This window comes from Rhinatrema bivittatum, chromosome 12 (genome assembly GCF_901001135.1).
Source record: "Rhinatrema bivittatum chromosome 12, aRhiBiv1.1, whole genome shotgun sequence".
Taxonomy (NCBI): Eukaryota; Metazoa; Chordata; class Amphibia; order Gymnophiona; family Rhinatrematidae; genus Rhinatrema; species Rhinatrema bivittatum.
The window spans coordinates 66,572,511-66,597,134 of record NC_042626.1 but is presented as its reverse complement, the minus strand read 5'-3'; the positions used below and the strand labels follow the sequence as shown (position 1 = coordinate 66,597,134).

The window sequence follows — 24,624 nt, the reverse complement described above, 5'->3', positions numbered from 1 at the left end:
CTTTGGGGCACCATTTATTATCTCTACTTCAACATCCTGCTAATTCCCCTTTTATCAAAAACGTTTCTACAGGCAATACTATTATTTTGCAAACCCTTAGGGTTTGGTAAGTCCATTACTAAAATATTGAAAAGGGAAGGGGGGCCACCTCCTATTTCACCCTTATTTAAGAAACCGCTGCTGTCCCCTGTGACCTATTCTCCAGATTTTAGATATTCAGTGGGGCTTTGAGACAACTTTGGGTGGGGTCTCCAGTTAAATCCTTTTCTGATCTGCGGGACAAGTTTCACATTTCGATTCGCACGCATTATCTGTATTTGCTGCTAAGGAAAGCACTTCTTTTAACTAACTAATGTAGGGTCATGCTGAGAAAATATTATGCAACCTCCGCCTTATTCCAAAACTATTTCTTGGATGTATTCTTTATTAAATTGAGCAGTGTTAGCTGACTGCACTAATAAGAAATTAACAGAATCTGGAACAACCACCTTGGGCTGGATAAAGATGATTGGTGTAGGCTTGAACTCTCTCTTTAATTTGTAATAAAAATAGGGAATGGTCTTTAAAATCAAAAGGATCAGTCCCGGGGGGGAGGGGGGGTTTATTTTATTTAAATTTTTCTTGTAAATGCATAATTACCCTCCAGAGAAATAGATGCACTTTTCACTGACCCTTCCCATCTGGAAACCTTTAAAAGGGATAAAACTTTGGATACTGAATTTGTTAATTAGGCAGTATATGTGATCTAGGGGTATGTTAATGCGATTTTTCAACTGAAAGCAGAATATTGCACTCAGTAATATTTGGTTTTTCTTGTAAAGGTTCCATAATGGAGAACTTGAGTATATTTACTATTGTTCTTATATTGCTTTCTTGATAATTTCTGGCTGAATTTTTTTTTTCCTATTTTGGTTTTTGTGCATTTTTGTTTAAAAGCCAATAAAGATTCAATGATACAAACAGGGAATTGATGTATACATTGCTTCACAGAACCTATAGGTACCCTTTAAACTATACTCGCTTTAGCAATTCTAACCCCTTCTGCTGGCATGGCTGTCATTGAGCTGGTTCCTGCATTCATTTGTTGTGGACTTGTGGCTTAGTTAGGCAGTTTTGAGGAGAGATACAGTATTGGGTGAACCTTAGACCTGACCCCCCCCCTCCCTAATTACATATATTAGGGTTTTGGGTTGCACATTCTTTGAATACGAAAACAAAAGATACTTATGTCTCATTTACTTTAAATGGCTAGATAAACTATTGCCTTTTATTGGAAATCTAGTCCGTAACTAGGTCACTGGAAGGCCATTATTACAGAGCCTGCTTTTACTGAGCATATTACATAGGCTTTGCGGGGGGATCCCTAAATATTGGGCTTGGTGTAAATCTAATCCTATGTGATTTAAGTCCTGTGGGTTTTCTCTGTCCTGTCCCTTTTGTTTTTTTACATTTTTTGCTGGTGATTATTGAATCTTTACCTGTGTTTTGTGAAGATATACTGTTATACTATTCTCTGCTTTTTGCTGTTGTCTATTAAATTAAGTTAAAAAACCGAACTACTACATTTATCTTCTGCAATAGGGTGTCTATGCGCAGCTCATTTGACAATTTCTTTTATACCAACAATACTGACTGATTGGCCCTTCCCTTGCCTCTTAGGGCTTCCAGTTCAACAAGAACTCTCTTCTGTCTCTTTTAGGGCTGCTGCACTATTTATTTATTTGAAATAGTTTCTAAACTGCTTTCCTGACCAAACCAGTTGGTCGCCCAAAGCGATGTACAAATATTAAAATCACTAAAAACACACACTTAGGAAAGCAATAGTTTAACTCTTTTTCTCATTTAGCCCAATCATTGTAGCAACAATCCTCAGCCGTGGGCCAGAGACGGGCACTCCCTCCTAAATCCAGTGCACGCACAACCTCAAGTCTGGCTAGCGAGATGTTGCTATTGTACAATGGCTGGCACTCCCTAGCATGGTTTGTAAATGCTGCTTTTACAGCATCTCCCAAGTTCTGGCTGCTTTTTCTTGCCAGATCATGATCGGCTAGCAGACGATTATCTAGAGTTACTGCAAGGCTACTTCCACTTATCTGTAATAGTTATGCATAAACCACTGCAGGATCCATCAGTTTATTGAGAACTGATGTAATCTTAGCCTTTGATTGTACTGCTTCTGATTTAAGCCTCTAGTACCAACTGTTAACATTATTTCTTACACACAATATGGACAGATAGATACTACTTCTGGAATTAGTGGGACACATACTTAAACACATGAGGTGCATTATTTCATATTTCATTAAGTTAGCACAATTAGGGCAGATACCCTTATCCTTCCCCCCTTAGGTCCAGAGAGGCTTTCAGAATAAGACTGTTTTCCAAGGGTTTGTTCTTGTGGTCAGTGTCATTTGAATTTAGCAGGCTTGCAGGTGTCTCAGCCTAATTTGTTTTCTGTTATTGTCACCTTGATTGATATGATAATGGATAGATAATGTTATTTTATGTGGTCTGTGGAACAAGTGAGTAATACATTTTTGAAGAGTAATTATGCAGTATAACTGGAGGTGGCTTAGAAAAACAATTAAACCAGAGAGATGTGTGGACCTAGTAATTCTAGGACAGAGCTTGGACTCTGTTCAACACAAGGGACTCGAGAAATTGATTCTTACCTCCAGCTCTTAACTCTCTGTCCTGAGGCAAGACGTTATTTTTCAGAGTTACTTTTCCACATGATGAACACGTTATAAGAATTATAACCATGTCTGATCGGAGGTTCTCGTCTTGAAATGAAGACGCCTGTGACGGAGTATCAAGACTTTGGCAGAACAGAGCGGTAGAAGCCATTGTCTCCCATTAAGAGAGGATGTGGAACTGGCTGATTAACTTCTAGTTCCTCACAATAGCTTATAATAGCAATGACTACTTTTGGATAGGGCATTTATTGTTAGAACATGCCATGTCTGGGGTAAAGTTCCTTTGCTTGGTCTCAGGCCTGGATATCCTTCAAGCATGGCCTCATTATTTCTAAATGCCCTGTCCAGGGGGGATTATTGCTAAGTATGCTTACCTATCAGATTGAGAGAGGAGTTATCTGCTTTTTCAAACACAACATTGCTGTTCCCAACCACCAAGCCAACTTCGATCTGTAAAAAGAGAGTCAAATAATGACATGTAAGTATTATAAAATACTATCTTAAGCTTTTAATTTCTAGGTCCTTCTAATGCACTGGGTACTGCCCATGCATTTTTTAAGATAGGAAAGAGTTCTAAAACCAAAGGAAATTACTGCCTCTTGTGACTGCATCCAAGACCATCAAAAACCTCTAGCTCAGTGAGGGTAACAGATGCCAAATTCCCAGCAATGCTTTTCATACAAGTTCTTCTTTTATCCATAAGCTTTTTCAATGTGAGGTTTCCATCCCTACTATTGTAATTTCTTCATGGGGAAATTAAACCCTCGTTCTCCCTGATCTTTTGATATTACCCATGCATTTTCTGAAGCCTCCTATGTGTCTTGACGAGTTTGTAACGTCATGGATCAGGGGCTGCCTTTTCTGTGCATCTGTACCGTGTTGCATGTATCTAGTAGCACAGACAGTAATACTAGGACTGTAACTGATGTGTGTGTGAAAAGGCTGGAAAAGAAAATTATTCCTTACCTGCTAATTTTCGTTCCTGTAATACCATGGATCATTCCAGACGATGGGTTATGTGCCCTGTCCAGCAGATGGAGTCAGAAACAGATTTCTGGGGGAGGTGCTACACTACGTCACCACCCTCGTCATCATCCCCAGTATCTAGCCTAGCAAAGCCAAGCCCAAGAGGAAGAGAGGGATCAAGTAAATGTATTAACTAAAATTTAAAGTTTGAAAAAAACTGTTAAAGAACAGAATGATAACCTCAACAGAGAACTTATTAACACATAAATATTTGAACAAAACAACTTTGAGTGCTAGAGTGAGTAGAAAAATAAGGAGAGCATAGTCGAGCAGAGATAGCCCACCTTAATTAAAACTTTCAATAGTAATGGGAGGGTGTCTGGAATGATCCATGGTATTACAGGAACGAAAATTAGCAGGTAAGGAATAATTTTCTTTTCCCTGTACATACCAGGATCATTCCAGACGATGGGATGTACCCAAGCTTCCCTCTTATGGGCGGGCCGTGGATAGCCCTGCTCGGATGACTCGATCCCCAAAAGAACCGTCTGATGATGTGGAAACATCCAGACGATAGTGCCTTGCGAAAGTATGGAGAGACTTCCACGTCGCCGCTCTGCAAATCTCCTGGACTGAAACAGAGCTAGACTCTGCCCATGATGCTGCCTGTGCGCGAACGGAATGGGCTTTAACCCCCAAAGGAGGTTGCTTACCGGCCCCAATATAAGCCGAAGCAATTGTCCCCTTCAGCCAGCGAGCAATAGACGTTTTGGATGCCATGTGACCCTTCCTGGGGCCCGACCAGAGAACGAAGAGATGGTCGGAAAGACGAAAATCATTGGTAACTTCCAAATAACGCAACAGACATCGCTTTACATCCAAAAGACGTAAATCCCTGGGTTCGTTTGATTTGAAGGAAGGCAACTCAACTGACTGATTGAGGTGGAAGGCCGAAACCACTTTAGGAAGAAAAGATGGGACCGTGCGGAGAGACACGCCGTCATCTGAAAAACGGAGATACGGTTCTCGACAGGATAGTGCCTGTAGTTCTGAAATGCGTCGCGCTGAACAGATTGCCACCAAGAAGATAGTTTTAAAAGTCAGATCTTTAAGAGAGGAAAATCTTAAGGGTTCAAAAGGTGAACCGCTAAGTGCTCGTAAAACTAAGTTCAGATTCCAGGACGGACAAGGAGGACGTAACGGAGGCTTCAAGTGACGCACCCCTCTAAGGAAGCGACCCACATCCGGATGAGAGGAGAGACGCGATCCTTCGCCACTATATAAGAGGGCGCCCAAAGCCGCGACCTGTACTCGAAGTGAGTTGTAAGAGAGACCGAGATCTAGTCCTTCCTGAAGGAAGGAGAGAATTTGAGATACGGAAGCATTGGTGGGGTGGATGTCGTGAGATCCGCACCAATTTTCGAAGACCTTCCAAACTCTTATATAAGTGACTGAAGTAGATCTCTTACGAGCTAGTAATAGAGTCGAAATGACCTCCTCCTGGTAGCCTCTGTACCTCAGTTTGCGCCTCTCAAAAGCCAGGCCGCTAGACAGAAGCGATCGGCCTGCTGTAAAAATATGGGTCCCTGCCGAAGTAGGCGTGGAATGTGGCTGAGACGTAGAGGGCCTTCCATGGTTAGGAGAAGAAGATCCGCAAACCACGGTCGACGAGGCCATTCCGGCGCCACTAGGACCACTGGACCGTGGTGATTCTCGATTCTTCGAATCACTTTTCCCACGAGAGGCCACGGTGGAAAGACATAAAGTAGGATGTTCCGCGGCCAAGGCAGGGCTAGAGCATCGATTCCTTCTGCGCCGTGTTCTCTTCTGCGGCTGAAGAAACGCGGAGTCTTTGCATTGCTTGCTGTGGCCATGAGATCCAGGTGGGGAGGACCCCATCGGGAGATTATCAAATCCATTGCCTCCCCCGAGAGTTCCCATTCTCCGGGATCCAGGCGTTGACGACTTAAGAAGTCTGCCTGTATATTGACTACTCCCGCTATGTGGGAGGCTGCCAAACGCAACAGATGTCTTTCCGCCCAGAGCATTAATTTGTCCGCTTCCAAGGATACTTGAAGACTTCGTGTGCCCCCCTGTCTGTTGATGTAAGACACCGTGGTCGCATTGTCGGAAAGGACCCTGACAGCTCTGTGAAGCAACCGAGGAAGGAACCCTTTTAACGCCAGACGTACCGCTCTGGTCTCCAGACGATTGATGGGCCACCGGGATTGTTCCGCCGTCCATTGACCTTGTAGAGAGCTCTCCTGACAGACCGCCCCCCATCCTGATAGACTGGCATCCGTGGTGACCACTATCCATTCTGGTATGTCCAGAGATACTCCTTGAGCTAGGTTTCGGTATTCTAGCCACCAGTGGAGACTGTGGACGGTATCCATCGGAATTGGGAGTACCATCTGGTAGTCTTGTGAGGACGGTTTCCATCTGGAGAGCAGAGACCTTTGAAGAGGGCGGAGGTGGGCAAAGGCCCAAGGAACAAGATCGATAGTGGAGGCCATCGTGCCCAGGAGCTGAAGGTAATCCCATGATGTGGGTTCTTGAAGATCCAAGAATCGGAGAACCTGATCGCGAAGGGACTGAGCCCTTTCTTTCTTGAGGAATACCATGCCCTGTTTCGTGTCGAAATGTGCTCCCAGGAATTCCAGGGACTGGGAAGGAACTAGGTGACTCTTGGCATAGTTGACAATCCACCCGAGAGACTGGAGCATGCGGAGCACTATTCTGACCATCCGGCAACCCTGGTCCCATGACTTCGCTCGTATGAGCCAATCGTCCAGGTAAGGGTGTACCAGAACGCCCTGCCGGCGCAATGCAGCTGCCACCACTACCATGATTTTCGTGAAGACTCGTGGAGCCGTCGCTAGACCGAAAGGTAAGGCCCGGAACTGAAAATGTTGACCTAAGATCTTGAATCTTAGGTAGCGCTGATGATCCTTGAGAATAGGAATATGCAAGTAGGCCTCGGTGAGATCCAAGGAAGCTAGAAATTCTCCTCGATGTACCGCTGCTAGAACCGACCGAAGAGTCTCCATGCGAAAACGGGGGATTCGTAGAGACCTGTTCACCATCTTGAGGTCCAGGATGGGACGAAAAGTACCCTCCTTCTTTGGGACAACAAAATAGATGGAGTAATGACCTCGACCCCAATCGTAGGGAGGGACTGGTGAAATCGCTCCAAGTGCGGAAAGTCGGTCGAGAGTGGAAGCGACAGCTTCTTGCTTGTAACTGGATCCGCAAGGAGAGAAAAGGAACCTGTCTCTGGGAGGATGGACAAAATCCAATGCGTAGCCGTGCTTTAGAATATCCAGGACCCACTGGTCCGATGTAATTTGGACCCACTCGCTGTAAAAGAGAGAGATCCGGCCCCCCAGCCGGGGAACCGGGTCGTGGGTCCGACTGGCATCATTGGTTTGTCTTGAAGGAGGAGGAATTAGAGGAACCCCGTCCCTGACCCTCCCTGCCGGGACGGCGCCCTCGAAAGGGCCTGTTCCAGGAACCTGAACGTGAGGATGGGTTCCGAGGAGCTTGTTGACGAGTGTTTCGTGTCCTCCGCTGATTCCTGTATCGAGATCTGGAAGAAGAGTAGGAAAACCTTGAGGATCGTGGACGATCTTCCGGAAGCTTATGCACTGAATTCTCATTCAAAGATTTAATGATCTGATCCAAATCTTCCCCAAAAAGAAATTTACCCTTGAAGGGAAGGGATCCCAGGCGCGTTTTAGAGGATGCGTCCGCGGACCAGTTTCGCAGCCAGAGAAGGCGTCGAGCTGAGACTGCCGCTACCATGGAACGGGCGAGGACTCTGAGTAGGTCATAAAAGGCATCCGCCCCATATGCCATCACGGCTTCCAGCCGATCCGCCTGTAGGGCCTCAGCATCTGGTAACTCCTGCGAGGTAAGCAACTGCTGTACCCAGCGTAGACCTGCTCTCTGAGCAAGAGCACTGCAAATGGACGCTCGCATGCCTAGTGCGGAAACTTCAAAAATCCTTTTGAGAAAGACTTCCAATTTTCTATCCTGAGTGTCTTTCAGAGCCGTACCTCCCGTGACCGGTATGGTAGTGTGTTTGGTCACTGCTGATACAGCCGAGTCCACGGCGGGAACTTTGAGGATGTCCAGAAAATCCTGTGGGAGTGGGTAGAGCTTCTCCATAGCTCTACTAACTCTGAGGGTTGCCTCAGGAGTATCCCACTCACGGGAAATGAGTTGGAGAAAAGAAGGGTGAGTGGGAAAAGACTTGGCCAAAGGCCTTAAACCCGCAAGGAGAGGGTCACCTTTCCTTACGTTTGGTTGTGGTCCAACAGGCTCAGGAGGGGGGTCGATGTCCATTTCCGTCAAAATATGAGGGATCAGGTCCTCCAATTCCTCTGACTGGAAAATACGTAGAATCCTTGGATCATCTCCCTCCAGATGAGAAAGCAAAGTGGGATCATCTCCCGAAGGATCTCCCGGAGGGTCCCCCCCTGAGCACGAAACCGGGGGTGGAGGTACAGCTGAGGGATCCTTGGAAGGCTGAGGTGGAGCGCCAGAAGGAGAGGAAATCCCTTGGGAGGGGGAATCCCCCTGCAATGATGAAAGGCGGGCCAACTTTGGGGGAGGGGGGACAGAGAAGTCTGAAGAAGCATCCCTGAAATGCAAAAAAGCTTTGTGCATCAGAACAACGAACTCCGGTGAAAAAGCAGAAAATCCTCCGGAGGGGGCCCCTGAGGCCTCACCCTCTCGGTGACTGGGGTCTGCTGAGGTCCGCTGAGTTCTCGAAGGGAGTGCTGAAATAATCGGGGAGTCCTCCTCTGATAACCCCGCTTCCGAGTCTGACATTAAAATGGCTGCCGTTTCTGTGCTGAGCGGGAACGGGGCCTGTCTTTTTCTCAAATCGCGGTCCACCATTCCCTCGGCGTCCCCCTCAGCCGGACATGTTTCCCCATCGGGGAGGCAGCCCGAGCAACGCCCCTCCCTAACGATTTTAGCTCCCTGTCGGCCGCATATTACACAGGCCGCCGGGCGCGGCATTGAAAAACAATGAGGGGGGAGGGGCGAATAAGCGCGGCAAGTATAGCCTCGCGCTGAGATGACTGCGGGAAATAAAGAGAAAAACTCCCCCCTGCCGACCCAAGAACCGCCGGGGTATCACCTTCCCGGCAGCCGGCGGTCCCGGGGAATGAACTTCGCGGGACCGCGGGTCGACTAGATAGCGTTGTGGGGGGAGGAGGGGGAAAGTGGGGGAGAGGCTGGACCACCAGCGTGCACCCTCCGTCGAAAAACGTCGGCGAAAAAGCGCTGAGGTAACCTGAAAATTAAATTCAAAAAAGCAACACTTACCCCAGCCAAACAGAAACGGAGAGAGAGTAGTAAAGAGAGAGAAAAGAGGCTTGTCAGGAAGCCCCGGTGAGGTAACAAACCGTTACTGCGCTCAATTTCCCTCAATAGAAAATTTTTTTTTTTTTTTTTTTTTTTTTTTTTTTAGACTTTTCCCAAATAAAGAAATTAGCTATAATATAAGAGAAAGTTTTTACTTGATCCCTTAAAGCAAAATGAGAGAAAAATTAATAATGAAGATAAAGTTGTGAGGAACCCAAGTTCCACAAACCGCATCTGCTGGAGTCAGAAAGATACTGGGGATGATGACGAGGGTGGTGACGTAGTGTAGCACCTCCCCCAGAAATCTGTTTCTGACTCCATCTGCTGGACAGGGCACATAACCCATCGTCTGGAATGATCCTGGTATGTACAGGGAAGAGGGGGATAAGGAATGCATGTGCACCTTCTGCCTCTTGCCCGTGGACGGCTCCCCCTTCAGAATGCTCGGATCCATGGCCTCAATATCTTTTACTAGCAGGCCAAAAAGTTTCTCATTGAAACTGAAGACGAGCTGCAGAAGAGGGAAGAAGAGAAAGACATGGAGGTAATTTACATGGACATAAATCAGGTTTTATGTTCATGTCCAACAGTTACTATTCACACAAAAGAAGGGAGACGCAGGAAAAGGACACAGTCCAATAGATATTTGCATGATGTAATCGATGCTATACTAGATAAAGCATACAAGACACACCAAATAAACAAATGAAAAAGATCCCTGCTCTGTGGAGTGGTGACTATGAAATCATCTATTTTCATAGGAGTCACATGTTGAGGGTGGGAAGAAACTGAAAGTACAGACCAGCTGGTGCCAACCTACTGCCTTTAACAGTGCAATGGCATCCGCTGTCTTTCTTCCAGAATACAGGATTAAAAGGTTTCACACTTGACCTCCAGAAGAGACTGAATGGGTTAACAAGAGAAGCTTCCACCAGGCCTTCCTGATAAGAGGAAAGGGGTTTTGGTGTGGTCTGGGTGGTTCAGCATGAAAAATATGCTGTTTCTCAGTCTTACACTGGACGATTTGCATACATTGAGGGAGCAATACTTAAAAAAAATATATGTTGGGCTGTGCTAGTGTTACTCCTAATGTTTTTATCAATGACACAAACAGTACATTTTCTAGGCTCCAAGATCTAATCCACTTTGCATTACAATGCTTTAGAATTCACTTAGAAGATGCAATGATGCCTTACTACAATACTATATTCTTTTTTTTTTTTTATAGAGAACTTCATACTCGGGTCTCAATATAACTGATTAACTAGCACTTTATTTTATCTACCTCTTAAACCTGTCTCAATCTGAACTGGTGAACCTTAATTATCTGGTCCTTAACTCCTAGTTGCAATATTGTGCCTTATCCATGTCTTATACTGTTGACAATACTGCACCTTGCTGCGTCCATAACATGTTGGTGCAGTTTTTGACCTCACCTGCTGCCCTACTGAGAAGGCTTGGTTGTTAAACTGTTGAATAAATTCTCCTGCCATCTTGTCTGTGTCGTAGGGGTTGGAGTCCATGTTCTTCTTCTGCAGGAAGTCTACCTCAATTGTCATGGTGCCAATGCACTGCTTAGTCTTGTCAAAACTATACGAGCAAACTGGAAAAAAATCAAACACCAAAGAAACAGAAGACAGGAAATGTTTAGTACAGCACTAACTGGAGAAAGGACAACACCCACAGTCGTAATACTGAAAAAGCAGCATCAGTGCAGATTTCATAAGGAGCTGGTCTGATGGGACTTTTCTCTATTAGGTGAAATTGATGAAAACAGTCAGCTGGCATCACTAAACCTTGAGACATGAACCATTCATTTAACAGATATTCCATTGTACTAGTGTATGAAATAAGGTTTTGTGCACAGATTATAGGCATTGAATAAGTTATCTTTCAGACATCAGTGCAGTCACATGCAAGTTACTTAAAAGTTTGAATTTTTTTTTTTTTAATCAAAGTGATCAACTGAGTTCAAACTATCTTTGAGTTCAAAAATTCACTTTATTTCATATATATATTTAGCATTGTTAATATTTATTTCTACGTTAAATAGTTATACTGCTTATATTAAATAATATAATTCTTTATTTATTACCAGTTAAACTATTATTATTTATCACTATGTTAAATTGCCATCCATTTATACTGTTCCATATGTTCTACGGTTCCATGTAAAGCTCCACTCTCTGTTGAGCAGTTCTTTGTTTTATGTAAACCGGAGTGATTTGTAGTCCCTACAAGAACTTCGGTATTTAAAAATAAATAAATAAATAAATAAATAAAACTAGTAGAGGGGAACTTTCAATGCATGCACAGCAATCAACCCTGCACAGGCTTCTGAATATTACCATGGCAGAGTATCTCAAAATGCTGCTCTAGCGTTCCAGAAATAGTGGACAAGTGAAAGCTGATGCATATAGGGAAAAATAATCCATGCTGTAGTTACACAATGTTAGGTTCCATATTAAGAGCTACCACCCAGGAAAAAGATCTAGGCATCATAGTAGATAATACATTGAAATCATCGGCTCAGTGTGCTGCAGCAGTCAAAAAAGCAAACAATGTTAGGAATTATTAGGAAGGGAATGGTGAATAAAACAGAAAATGTCATAATGCCTCTATTGCTGCATGGTGAGACTGCACCTTGAATACTGTGTACAATTCTGGTCGCCACATCTCAAAAAAGATATAATTGCGATGGAGAAGGTACAGAGAAGGGCAACCAAAATGATAAAGGGGATGGAACAGCTCCCCTATGAGGAAAGACTAAAGAGGTTAGGACTGTTCAGATGGAGAAGAGATGGCTGAGGGGGGATATGATAGAGGTGTTTAAAATCATGAGAGGTCTAGAACGGGTAGACGTGAATTGGTTTTTTACTCTTTCGGATAATAGAAAGACTAAGGGGCACTCCATGAAGTTAGCATGTGGCACATTTAAAACTAATTGGAAAAAGTTCTTTTTCACTCAAAGCACAATTAAACTCTGGAATTTGTTGCCAGAAGATGTGGTTAGTACAGTTAGTGTAGCTGTGTTTAAAAAAGGATTGGATAAGTTCTTGGAGGAGAAGTCCATTACCTGCTATTAATTAAGTTGACTTAGAAAATAGCCACTGCTATTACCAGCAACAGTAACATGGAATAGACTTAGTATTTGGGTACTTGCCAGGTTCTTATGGCCTGGATTAGCCACTGATGGAAACAGGATGCTGGGCTTGATGGACCCTTGGTCTGACCCAGTATGGCATGTTCTTATAAGCTCCACAGGCTTTGAATTCACAGCCCATTTCCTGACAAGAATTGCTAAGCAGTGCAGGCCACCGTTAGGCATCTCACAGTTTCTAGATTTTTCATCACTCAGATGGTAGAAATAAATTAGAGGTTTTCAACTGAAGGAACTCCCTCTTGCTGCCCTGGTTTACTTCCTCCATACCTCTTCCCATACCAGACTCAGCTTTACAAACTTAAGAGCCATCACATTAACTCAGATCAACTTCATTGAAGCTCAGACTCAACAGTGCAGTGTGGCACAGGAGATCTGTATGTGAGCCTCTTTTGTATCAAAGCAGAGCTAGCACACCTCAAAGTGATGAATTGTGACTTTGAAAATTTACTTCAAGAGCATACTTGTTTGCAATAAACATACTGCCTGGAACAATCTGTATCATTTGTAATCCACACAAATCTGCTGACTTTTTAGGGAGTTTAATAATTTTGCAAGCCACTGTATAAAGCAAAATTGCTTACCTTGTAATAGGTGTTATCCCAGGACAGCAGGATGTAGTCCTCACATATGGGTGACATCGGTAATGGAGCCCTATGTACGGAAAAACTTCTTTAAAAGTTTCCATGAAACTTTTGAATGGCACCGGAGTGCCTACTGAGCATGCCCAGCATGCCATGATATTCCTTGCCACAGGGGTCTCCCTTCAGTCTTGTTTTGTAGCAATAAGCGTTAGCCAAAAATAAAATAATAAAACGTATCGGACCCAACTCCCCGGGGTGGCGGGTGGGTTTCGTGAGGACTACATCCTGCTGTCCTGGGATAACACCTATTACAAGGTAAGCAATTTTGCTTTATCCCAGGACAAGCAGGATGCTAGTCCTCACATATGGGTGATTAGCAAGCTAGAGGCTGAGTCATTTTGAGGTGAGTAACAGTGAAGTATTGTTGTCGAAATGAATCAGTCGAAATCACAGCAGGTTGGATGTAGAAGGAGTTGGGTTTACACTGGAAACAAGTTCTTTAAGACGGATTGTCCATAGGCTGAATCTTGTCTTCCTTCTTTGTCTAAGCAGTAGTGAGCTGCAAAGGTATGAAGAGAACTCCATGTTGCTGCTTTGCAAATGTCCAGAATAGGTACAGAGCGTAGGTGTGCTACTGAAGTTGACATCGCTCTTACTGAGTGTGCTTTTACTCGCCCTTGAAGAGTAAGGCCTGCTTTTTCATAACAAAATTGTATGCAATCTGCTAACCAGTTTGACAGAGTATGCTTATCCACTGCTTTACCTGGTTTGTTTGGATCATAGGATACGAACAGCTGACTGGATTTTCTTTGGGCTGTAGTGCGGTTTAAATAGAAGGACAACGCACACTTACAGTCCAAAGTGTGTAAGGCTCTTTCTCCTTGGTGAGAGTGAGGCCTAGGAAAGAATGTAGGTAAAACTATTGATTGGTTCAAGTGAAATTCCGTGACTACCTTAGGAAGGAATTTTGGATGTGTCCGGAGGACTACCCTGTCATGGAGGAACTTTGTAAAAGGTTCGTATGTGACTAGTGCTTGTAATTCACTGACCCTTCTGGCTGATGTAATGGCTATGAGAAATACCGTTTTCCAAGTAAGGTATTTAAGGTCACAAGAATTTATGGGTTCAAAAGGAGAACGCATAAGTCTAGTTAATACTACGTTCAGGTCCCATTGTATGCTTGGGGAATGAACTGGAGGTTTAATGTGAGTTAGGCCTCTCATGAATTTACTGACGAGAGGCTGTGTTGAAATAGATACATCTCCCAGCTTGTTGTGATAAGCTGAGATTGCACTTAAGTGAACCCTTACAGATGACGTTTTAAGACCAGAGTCTGAGAGATGGTAAAGGTAATCTAGAAGCGAGGTAGTGGGGCAAGTGAAAGGATCTAACTCTTTCTGAGTGCACCACAGAGTAAACCGTTTCCATTTGTAGGAATAATTCTTTCTAGTGGAAGGTTTACGTGCAGATATAAGTACTTGAGATATAGCGGATGGAAGGTTAAGAGGCTGTAAGATCAAGCTTTCAACATCCATGCTGTCAGGGACAGGGATTGAAGGTTGGGATGCCGCAACTGACCCTGTTCCTGAGTTATGAGATTGGGAGCTACTCCCAGGCGAATTGGATCCCTGACTGAGAGATCTAGCAGTGTGGGGAACCATACTTGTCGAGGCCAATATGGGGCTATGAGAATCATGGTCCCTTTGTCCTGTTGTAACTTCACTAGCGTTTTGGTTATTTTATTTTATTTATTTATTATTTATTTAGTTATTTTCTATACCTGCTTTCATGACCAGGGGTCACATCAAACCGGTTTACATTGAACAGTTTGTGCATTAAAACATAGAACTGGAACAACTAACTGGTGCAGAAAATACAGTTACAATGAACAAGGAATTATACAACTGGGAGAGTGGGAAGAAGAAGAAGAGAGTATAAGAATTGATAGAAATGCATTTACAATGGATCTTTACAAAATATGTAACTTAAAAACCCAGACTGAGAGCAGTCCTGGTCTGGAGTAGGTGGTGGATGATTAAGACTTTATAGTGGAGTTATGAGATGATGCGAACTCTGAAAAAGTAATTAAGGGATAATATTAACATGGGTTAATCTAAGATCGGAAAGGCTTTTCTGAAGAGCCAGGTTTTTAGTCTTTTTCTAAAAGTTAGTAAGCATGTTTCCTGGCGCAGCTCTACTGGGATAGCGTTCCATAGGCGTGGTCCTGCTGTTGATGGTGCTCTGTCTTCAAGTGATTTGTGTTTGAATGCTTTGGCGTGTGGAACCTGTAATGTTTCTTTATAGCAATTCCTGGATGGTCTGACTGTGGAGTGTTTTTCCAGGGGGATTTGTAGATTTAATGGTGCGAGATGATGGATGACTTTGAAGATGGAAGTTATGGACTTATACATTATTCTGTATTGAATAGGTAGCCAGTGAAGGGCTATCAGGATCGGGGTTATGTGGTCGATTCTCCTAGAGTTGGTCAGAATTCTGGCAGCTGTGTTCTGCACCATTTGTAGCGGTTTTGTATGAGAAGCTGGAAGGCCTAGTAGAATGGAATTACAATAGTCCAGCTTGGAAAATATAATTGATTGTAAAATTGTTCTGAAGTCGCGGGAATGGAAGAGCGGTCTGATTTTTTTTGAGGGTGAATAATTTGTAAAAACAGTCCTTGGTCGTTTGGTTAATGAATGGTTTTAGGGTTAGGCGGTTGTCGAGGATAACTCCTAGATCTCTTACGTTTGTGGTTTGCAGGTTGGCTGGTGGATTTGTGGTGATCTTGTTGTTGTCGTGGGCTATGATGAGGAATTCTGTTTTTGAAGCGTTGAGAATCAGGTTCAGACTGTTGAGGAGGTGTTTGATCTCCGTTAGGCAGCTCTCCCAGAATTCTAATGTGTTTGTAATGGATTTATTTATGGGGATAACGATCTGCACGTCGTCTGCGAATAGGAAGTGTTTTAATTTTAGTTTAGTAAGAAGGTGGCAGAGTGGGAGAAGGTAAATATTAAAAAGAGTTGGAGAAAGGGAGGAACCCTGTGGCACCCCTTGTGAAGACAGATGGTATTGAGATTCTTTATTGTGGATTTTGACCTTGTATCCTCTGTTCTCCAAGAAGGTTTTGAACCAGGTCCGTGCAGTGCCTGAAACTCCAATGTTTGCCAGTTGGTTTAGTAGGATGTGATGGTTAACCGTATCGAATGCCGCCGAGAAGTCTAGGAGAATTAGAAGGTATGCGTGACCTTTATCGATGCCGGCTAGGAGGAAGTCTGTAAGAGAGAGCAATAGTGTTTCCGTGCTTGCTGCTTTGCGGAATCCAAATTGATTGGGCGATAGTATTTGGTGATCCTCCAGGTAGTTGGATAACTGTGTGTTAACTAGTTTTTCCATAATTTTTGATATGAATGGGAGGTTAGAGATGGGGCGGAAGTTGCCGGGATCATTGGTGTTCAGGTTTGGTTTTTTGAGTAGGGGCTTGATTGAAGCTGTTTTAAGGTCATCTGGGTAGATACCCTGGGCTAGGGAGCAATTTATAATGTCGGCTAGAGATTTAGAAATGGTATCCGGGATAAGTAAGAGTATTTTGGTAGGGATTTGGTCGAAGGGGTGTGATGATGGTTTCATTTTTTTCAAGATCGTTCGGATGTCATGTTATGAGTGGTATCGGTGGATACGCGTATAACAGGCCTGAGTTCCAATGGCGAGCAAATGCGTCCCTTGGTAGACTGCTCTGTTGATGGAGTAGAGAGCAGTAATTGCTTACTTTGTAGTTGAGCTGGGATGCAAAGAGATCTATCGTCGGTTGACCCCAGTGTTGGAAGATCTTGGATGCTATTGCTGGATCCAAGGACCATTCGTGCGGTTGGAACTGACGACTGAGGCGATCTGCTACTACGTTGTGGATGCCTGCTAGATAAGTGGCCCGTAGAAGAATTGAGTGTGTCAGGGCCCAGTCCCAAATCTGTGCTGCTTCTTGACAAAGGAGGTAGGAACCAGTCCCGCCCTGTTTGTTGATGTACCACATGGCTACTGTGTTGTCCGTTTGGATCAGAACAGTCTTGTGTGAAAGGCAGTCCTTGAACGCATGTAGCGCATAGCGTATAGCTCGAAGCTCCAGGAAGTTTATTTGAAAAGAGGCTTCGAGCTGTGTCCACTTGCCCTGTGTCTTTAGATGACCAATGTGTGCTCCCCACCCTAAGGTGGATGCATCTGTAGTTAAAGTCACTTGTGGAACTGGTTGCTGGAAAGGTAGGCCTTTGAGCAGGTTGTTCATTGATGTCCACCAGATGAGTGCAGATTTGGGTTCTGGTGGGATATGAATGGGAGTGGACATTGGTTGAGTGGCTTGTATCCACTGTGCTTTGAGTGTCCATTGCAGGAGTCGCATGGTCAATCTGGCCATGGTAGTTACATGAACTGTGGAAGCCATGTGCCCTAGAAGAATAAGGCACTGGTGAGCTGTTACTTGAAGTTGGTTTCGCAGAGTATGAGTCAAGAGGACAAGTGTTTGGGCACGGTCTCTTGGAAGAAAAGCTTTTGCTATCGTCGTGTTTAGGTCTGCACCTATGAACTGTATAAGATGAGTTGGTGACAGATGGGATTTCTGGTAGTTGATGAGAAATCCCAAGGAGTGAAGCACTTGGATGGTGAGCTTGAGAGAAGTGAGAGCTCCTTCTTTTGATTGACTTTTGATGAGCCAATCGTCCAGATAAGGGAACACGTGCACTCTTTGCTTGTGGAGGTGTGCCACTGCTGCAGCCATGCACTTTGTGAATACTCGTGGTGCTGATGCAAGGCCGAATGGCAGCACTCTGTATTGAAAGTGCTGATCCAGTACCCGAAAGCGTAGGTATTGGCGATGAGGAGGAAAGATGGGGATGTGAGCGTATGCATCTTGAAGATCCAGAGAGCAGAGCCAATCTCCCCTTTGAAGAAGAGGTAGAATGGTGCCTAGGGACACCATTCTGAATTTTTCTTTTTTGAGAAATTTGTTGAGTTGTCTGAGGTCTAGAATGGGACGAAGGCCTCCTGTTTTCTTTGGAATGAGGAAATATCTGGAGTAGAATCCTCTGCCCTTTTGAGGTCCAGGGACTGGTTCTATGGCCCTGGCTCTCAGAAGGGTGGATAATTCTGTTTGAAGAATTATGGAATGTTGATTTACTGTCCAAGATGGAAGTGGTGGGTTTTCTTTTGGGACAGTAAGGAAATCCAATCTGTAACCGTGAGTTGTGATGGATAACACCCACTGGTCGGTGGTGATGGAGGTCCAATTGCTGTGGAAGTATTGTATTTGACCTCCTACTGGTGTATTTGGGAATGGGTTGATCTGGCTGCTGCTCTCTGGGGCTTTTCAAAAACCAGATGTAGTGGCAGTTTGTGGAGGTGGTTGAGCCCTTGCAGGCCTTTGTCTAGGCTGCTGGCGTTGTGTTGGCCCGGCCAGTTCTGGGCCTACTTGCTGGGGGGTAATATCGACGTGGGCGATAATAAGGCCGTCGAGTGTCACGCCTTGGAAACTTCCTGGTAAAAGGCTGAGTCTCTTGTGGTTGAGAAGATAACTGTTTTAATGTTTCAGTGTGGTCCTTTAGAGTTGCCACAGCTTCTTTTATCTTCTCTCCAAAAAGATTATCCCCCACGCAAGGCAGATCTGCTAAATGTTCTTGGACCTCTGGGTGCAGATCAGAGGCCTTGAGCCATGCCCACCTCCTTGCAGCAATACAAGATGCTGATAGTCGTGCAGCAGTCTCGAAACAGTCATAGGTGGCTCGGACCTCATGTTTACCTGATTCGAGGCCTTTATGAATGATGTCCTGTAAGGAATTCTGATATTGTTCAGGAAGAGAGAGAGAGAGTTCTTGAACCTGCTTCCAAAGGTTCCTTTGGTACTGGTTCATATATAGTTGATAGGATATCATCTTTGAAACCAGCATTGAACCTTGAAAGATTTTCCTTCCCAGGTTATCCAGAAATCTGCTCTCTTTCCCAGGTGGTACAGAGGAGTGTGACTTTTGCCACTTCGCCTTCTTCTGGGCGGATACGACGACCACTGACTGGTGAGGCAACTGTGTTTTCTGGAACCCTGGGATAGGTTGCACTAGGTAAGTTGCCTCTGCTCTCCTGTTTACTGCGGACACCGATCCTGGATGCTCCCAAATCCTATATTGCAGCTCCTGGAAAACTTCATGGACAGGGACTGCCAGCATTTCCTTGGGAGGGTCCACAAACTGGAGGACTTCCAAGGTCTTTTGACGTGCATCCACCTCTGTTTGAATGGGAAAGGGGATGGTGTCAGCCATCTCTTTAACAAAATTTGTGAAGGAGAGATCCTCAGGAGGCGACTTCCTGTGGTCATCAGGTGGAGAAGGCTCTGAAAATATCTCTTCATCCGAAGAATAATTAGAACCGGTGTCTTCAAGCATCTCACTTGGTGTGTGGTGAGTGATTGGCTGCATAGGTTGTGGTGGTAAGACAGGAGAACGAGGCCTTGGGGGTCTTGGCACTCCAGATGGGCCTGGATGTCTAGGATGTCTAGGAGTGTGTCCAGCTTAGTAAAAACTGGATGTAGCATGGAGACATCTTCCTTGGGCACCGGTGCTGGCATCGGTGGTATCAGTGTGGGCACCGGTGTAGGAATTGGTGGCACCGGTGAAGGTATCGATGGAGGTACCGGTGAATGTACCGGAGTAGGCATCAGGACCGGTTCCCGTGGCCTCGGTGTCTGCGGCATCGATGGTGCTGGCTCCCTCGGTGATGGAATCGGCATCGATGGAGGTGTCGCATCGCGCAGAGCCTGTTGCACCGCTTGACGAATAAAAGAGTCAAGTTCCACTCTCACAGCTGGTGATAACAGAGCAGCTATGGAGGGAGGCGGTGTTGGCGATGCCGATACCTCCTCATAGCCCTGAGGAGGTACGGAGCCCCGCACCGATATCGGTGGGGATCGCCCTGGATCACTAGGCCTCGGAGCCTCAGTCCCCGTCCGGGGTTTCTTTGCAGGCGAGGCCGTGCCTGACTATGGATCCTCGGTCATCGTTACCTGGCGTCTTCGATGCTGGTGGCGGTGTTTTTCTTTTTTGCTTTTCGCTCCCCGAGGTCGATGCTTTTGATGAAACCGAAGGGGATGGCGTTGAGGCATCTCCCGCTTCCGGACGTTTCTGCTTCAGCATGAGTTGGCGAACTGAAGCGGATGGAGAAGATTGCGCTGAGGTCGAAGGCCTTGGAAGCAATTGAATATTGAACAACTGCTCCATCTTTTCGGCCCGAAGACGACGACCTTTAGCTGTCATTTCCGCACATGATTTACATGTTTGGATATTGTGATCTTTGCCTAAGCAAAGAACACATTCAAAGTGAGGGTCGGTGATAGACGTTGTCCTCACACAATTTGGGCACTTCTTAAAGCCGGAGGCCATGGCGCCGGACAGCCGTCAACGGCGAAACCCAAAAATATCGGTCCCAGCCGGAAACCGACAACGGAAAAAGTTACCGCCGGTGATACTGTGGGAAACCCCTGCGGTGGAAGTAATTTTTTCCGAAAATTTGAAATAGGTGAAAATCACCTCAGGACTCCAATTAAACCCGCGATGCTAACGGCTGCGCGGAAAAAAAGAAGACTGAAGGGAGACCCCTGTGGCAGGGAATATCATGGCATGCTGGGCATGCTCAGTAGGCACTCCGGTGCCATTCAAAAGTTTCATGGAAACTTTTAAAGAAGTTTTTCCGTACATAGGGCTCCATTACCGATGTCACCCATATGTGAGGACTAGCATCCTGCTTGTCCTGGGATAATGGGATTTATATGGTGGGGAGGGGGCAGGAAACAATGCCTCTGCTCTGGCCTTTTAACTGGCCGAAATCTAATTGGACAGAAGATTTGCCCTTCTTCTCAATGCCTTATCATATGGAAAAGTACAGAAAAGATATGGAAAAGTTTGTCTTTTTGCCGATACCTCCAAAATCTGGAACAGGGTAGACAACCAGGAAGGTGTGGAAAACATGAGGAAGGATCCAGCAAAGCTTGAGGAATGGTCTAGGGTCTAGCACAGTGGTTCCCAACCCTGTCCTGGGGACCCCCCCCAGCCAGTCAGATTTTCAGGATATCCACAATGAATATGCATGAGAGAAACCCAGGACAGGGTTGGGAACCACTGGTCTAGCAGTTAAGATTTAATGACTTAAAATGCAGAGTAATGCTTTTAGGTTGCAAAAACCCAAAAGAAAAGTATGATATACGGGGTAAAATTATTTTAAGCACAAAAGTAGAACAGGATCTGGGGGTGACTGTACCTTATGTTCTTAAAATGGTCAATCAGGTGGAGAAGTCTACAGCAACAGAAAAAGATGCTTGGCTGCATAGGGAGAGGAATGGTCAGCAGAAAAAGGGAGGTGATATTGCCCCTGTATAGGTCCCTGGTGGGACCTCACTTGGAATACTGTGCATAATTCTGGAGACCCCACCTTCAAAAGGATATAAACCAGTTGGTCCAGAAGGTGGCTACTAAAGTGGTTAGTGGTCTTCAATCTAAAGCATAAGGGGAAAGACAAAGATCTAAACATGTACACCTTAGAGGATAAGCGAGATAGGGAAGATATGATAGAGACATTTAAATACCTCCAAGGTTTCCATGAACAAGAGGCTTTACAATAAGGGATCATGGGATGAGTGTGAAAGGGAGTAGACTCAGGAATAATTAAGGGAAACATTTCTTTACAGAGAGGGTAATGGATGCAAGGAAGGTGGTACAGACAAGAATATCTGAATTCAAGAAAGAATGGGATAAACACAATAAAGCTGAATTAGGTAGTATAGATAGGCAGATTAGACAAGCATGAAAGACCATACAGTCTGTGTCTACTCTGCCTTCTTAACTAATACAATGACAGAGTTCAGTTCACTACTGTAGTTTAGCCCCCAGGAGCTAGGCATGGCAAGACACATACATTTCAGAGCTATTGTACTGTGTCAGTATTCAGGAAAATAAATCTCTCAAGGCATGTAAAACACCGATGCATTCATGCAGATGGCAGATTTGTCCACAGGGAGACTAGGATTAGGCAAATCAAGTAATCTTCATACCTTAGTTTTCCTCCCTAGGTTTAGCAACAGTGAATTAGAACAGAGAATTATGATACACTGCATTGCAGTCTTACTGGCTCAGACCCAGTTAGGCACTTTACTCTTCTGAATGAGCAGTGAAAAAGCTGCATGCCCAGAATACTTCAGAATTAATATGCAAGTCACAGATTTGTTCCACAATTTGTATAAATGAGATTTCTGTTTGTATAAGCCTAAAGCAGTCATATAGCAGATGAGTATCTTGGCTGCCATTATTGTAAAGAACAAAAAGGTAGAGAAAATTTAAAAAAAGCAGAGAGAATTTATCCAGGGTAGCATGATTAACAAAGGTCCACTGAGCTGTTCAAAGGATATTACATGGAATACTGTATGGAGTAACAGGGTTTAATTTTAAAACTATAGTGCACCAGGGAACATACAGCTTAATAATTTAGCTTTGTCAGTCATAAAATAACGTCTTCCCTCTCTCCGGAGAGAAATAACGTCTCTCCCTCTCTCCGGGACCTCACTTGGAATACTGTGCATAATTCTGGAGACCCCACCTTCAAAAGGATATAAACCAGTTGGTCCAGAAGGTGGCTACTAAAGTGGTTAGTGGTCTTCAATCTAAAGCATAAGGGGAAAGACAAAGATCTAAACATGTACACCTTAGAGGATAAGCGAGATAGGGAAGATATGATAGAGACATTTAAATACCTCCAAGGTTTCCATGAACAAGAGGCTTTACAATAAGGGATCATGGGATGAGTGTGAAAGGGAGTAGACTCAGGAATAATTAAGGGAAACATTTCTTTACAGAGAGGGTAATGGATGCAAGGAAGGTGGTACAGACAAGAATATCTGAATTCAAGAAAGAATGGGATAAACACAATAAAGCTGAATTAGGTAGTATAGATAGGCAGATTAGACAAGCATGAAAGACCATACAGTCTGTGTCTACTCTGCCTTCTTAACTAATACAATGACAGAGTTCAGTTCACTACTGTAGTTTAGCCCCCAGGAGCTAGGCATGGCAAGACACATACATTTCAGAGCTATTGTACTGTGTCAGTATTCAGGAAAATAAATCTCTCAAGGCATGTAAAACACCGATGCATTCATGCAGATGGCAGATTTGTCCACAGGGAGACTAGGATTAGGCAAATCAAGTAATCTTCATACCTTAGTTTTCCTCCCTAGGTTTAGCAACAGTGAATTAGAACAGAGAATTATGATACACTGCATTGCAGTCTTACTGGCTCAGACCCAGTTAGGCACTTTACTCTTCTGAATGAGCAGTGAAAAAGCTGCATGCCCAGAATACTTCAGAATTAATATGCAAGTCACAGATTTGTTCCACAATTTGTATAAATGAGATTTCTGTTTGTATAAGCCTAAAGCAGTCATATAGCAGATGAGTATCTTGGCTGCCATTATTGTAAAGAACAAAAAGGTAGAGAAAATTTAAAAAAAGCAGAGAGAATTTATCCAGGGTAGCATGATTAACAAAGGTCCACTGAGCTGTTCAAAGGATATTACATGGAATACTGTATGGAGTAACAGGGTTTAATTTTAAACTATAGTGCACCAGGGAACATACAGCTTAATAATTTAGCTTTGTCAGTCATAAAATAACGTCTTCCCTCTCTCCAGAGAAGTGTTAATAAAACATTGTCATAAAAGGTTCATAAAGCCAATGGACAAAGTCCGTTCAACAAGAATTTAAGATGGGAAAGTGAAGGGGTGCCATTATCTGATATATTAGAAATTGCACACTGTGTTCTGCTACTTCTATGTATTCATTCTACTTCCACTAGCTGGCTTTCAGCACAAAGAAAGCAGAAGTACTTCCTGAACAGTAAATATCAAGTCTTTTTTGCATTATTCAATATTGCATACTGTTACACTAAAATTCCCTGATAATTATCAATGATCAGATGACTACATAAAATTAAGAGGGTTTAGAACTTTTAGTTGAGTAATACAATTAGATTAAATTTAAAAGTAATTTTAAACTACTATGAAACGTTTAGCATACCTCCAGGCTTAGCTTTGGTCTGGTGAGGATTTTCAGTTCATCTAAGGACTAAGGGCTAAAAATGAATAATGAAGGAATACATATTATAGCACCAAAAGTGGCAAGCCAGGGAAACCCTGCAAAGTGCACGCAATGCAACCAAACTACTGTCATTTTAAGGAGACTGAGGGCGGGGCAGGCATGCCTACTACAAGGCTCCTTGTACAGCACTATTAACTAACTTAGACACCCAACAGCAGCAAAGATACTTTTCTTTATTACTCTGCTTGCAAGACCACTGGTGCAGAAAGTGTCACAGCCCTGAGGATTTGCTCCAAATTATGTATGATGAATCAAGAGAGATGCTGAGAAGATGCAATGATAATTAGCTATGGCGACTCAGCAGCAGACATGCGGAGAGTTTGAGGCCCGGCTGAGCCAAAGCAGGAAATGCTGCAGAGACAGCACCTAGTGCCAGTGGTTGCAGGGTTCCTGTAAGAGCTCTGGGGCATGGTCGCCAGTCGAGGACTGTTGTTGCAGTACACAAAGCAGGGAGGGAAATCCCTGAATAGCTGTGATGAGGGCTCATAGTTCCAGATCCCAGGCCTGGTTCCACCTGAACCAGAAGGACAAAAGGAGCAGGAGGAAACTGCTGGGGTTAAAAAAAAACAAAAAAAACCAGAAACAAAAACCCTAAAGAAAATCAAAATCAAGTTGCTTAAAAAACAAATCTTGATCTTTTTCACAGCATTTAAAAAATATAACACATAAGG

The 24,624-nt window shown here is 44.2% G+C and overlaps 1 protein-coding gene across 3 annotated transcripts in view; it reads right to left on the bottom strand.

The window, feature by feature from the left end:
- NSF (N-ethylmaleimide sensitive factor, vesicle fusing ATPase) overlaps positions 1 to 24,624 on the bottom strand; it is a 251,295-nt gene that overhangs the window by 157,286 nt on the left and 69,385 nt on the right. For all 3 annotated transcript variants that reach the window (XM_029572512.1, XM_029572513.1, XM_029572514.1), the window contains 3 exons: positions 10,475 to 10,641; positions 9,442 to 9,549; positions 3,071 to 3,146 (listed from right to left, as the gene is read on the bottom strand). In XM_029572512.1, the coding sequence (XP_029428372.1) occupies positions 3,071 to 3,146; positions 9,442 to 9,549; positions 10,475 to 10,641 (351 nt within the window). The remainder of the gene's footprint in view (positions 1 to 3,070; positions 3,147 to 9,441; positions 9,550 to 10,474; positions 10,642 to 24,624) is intronic.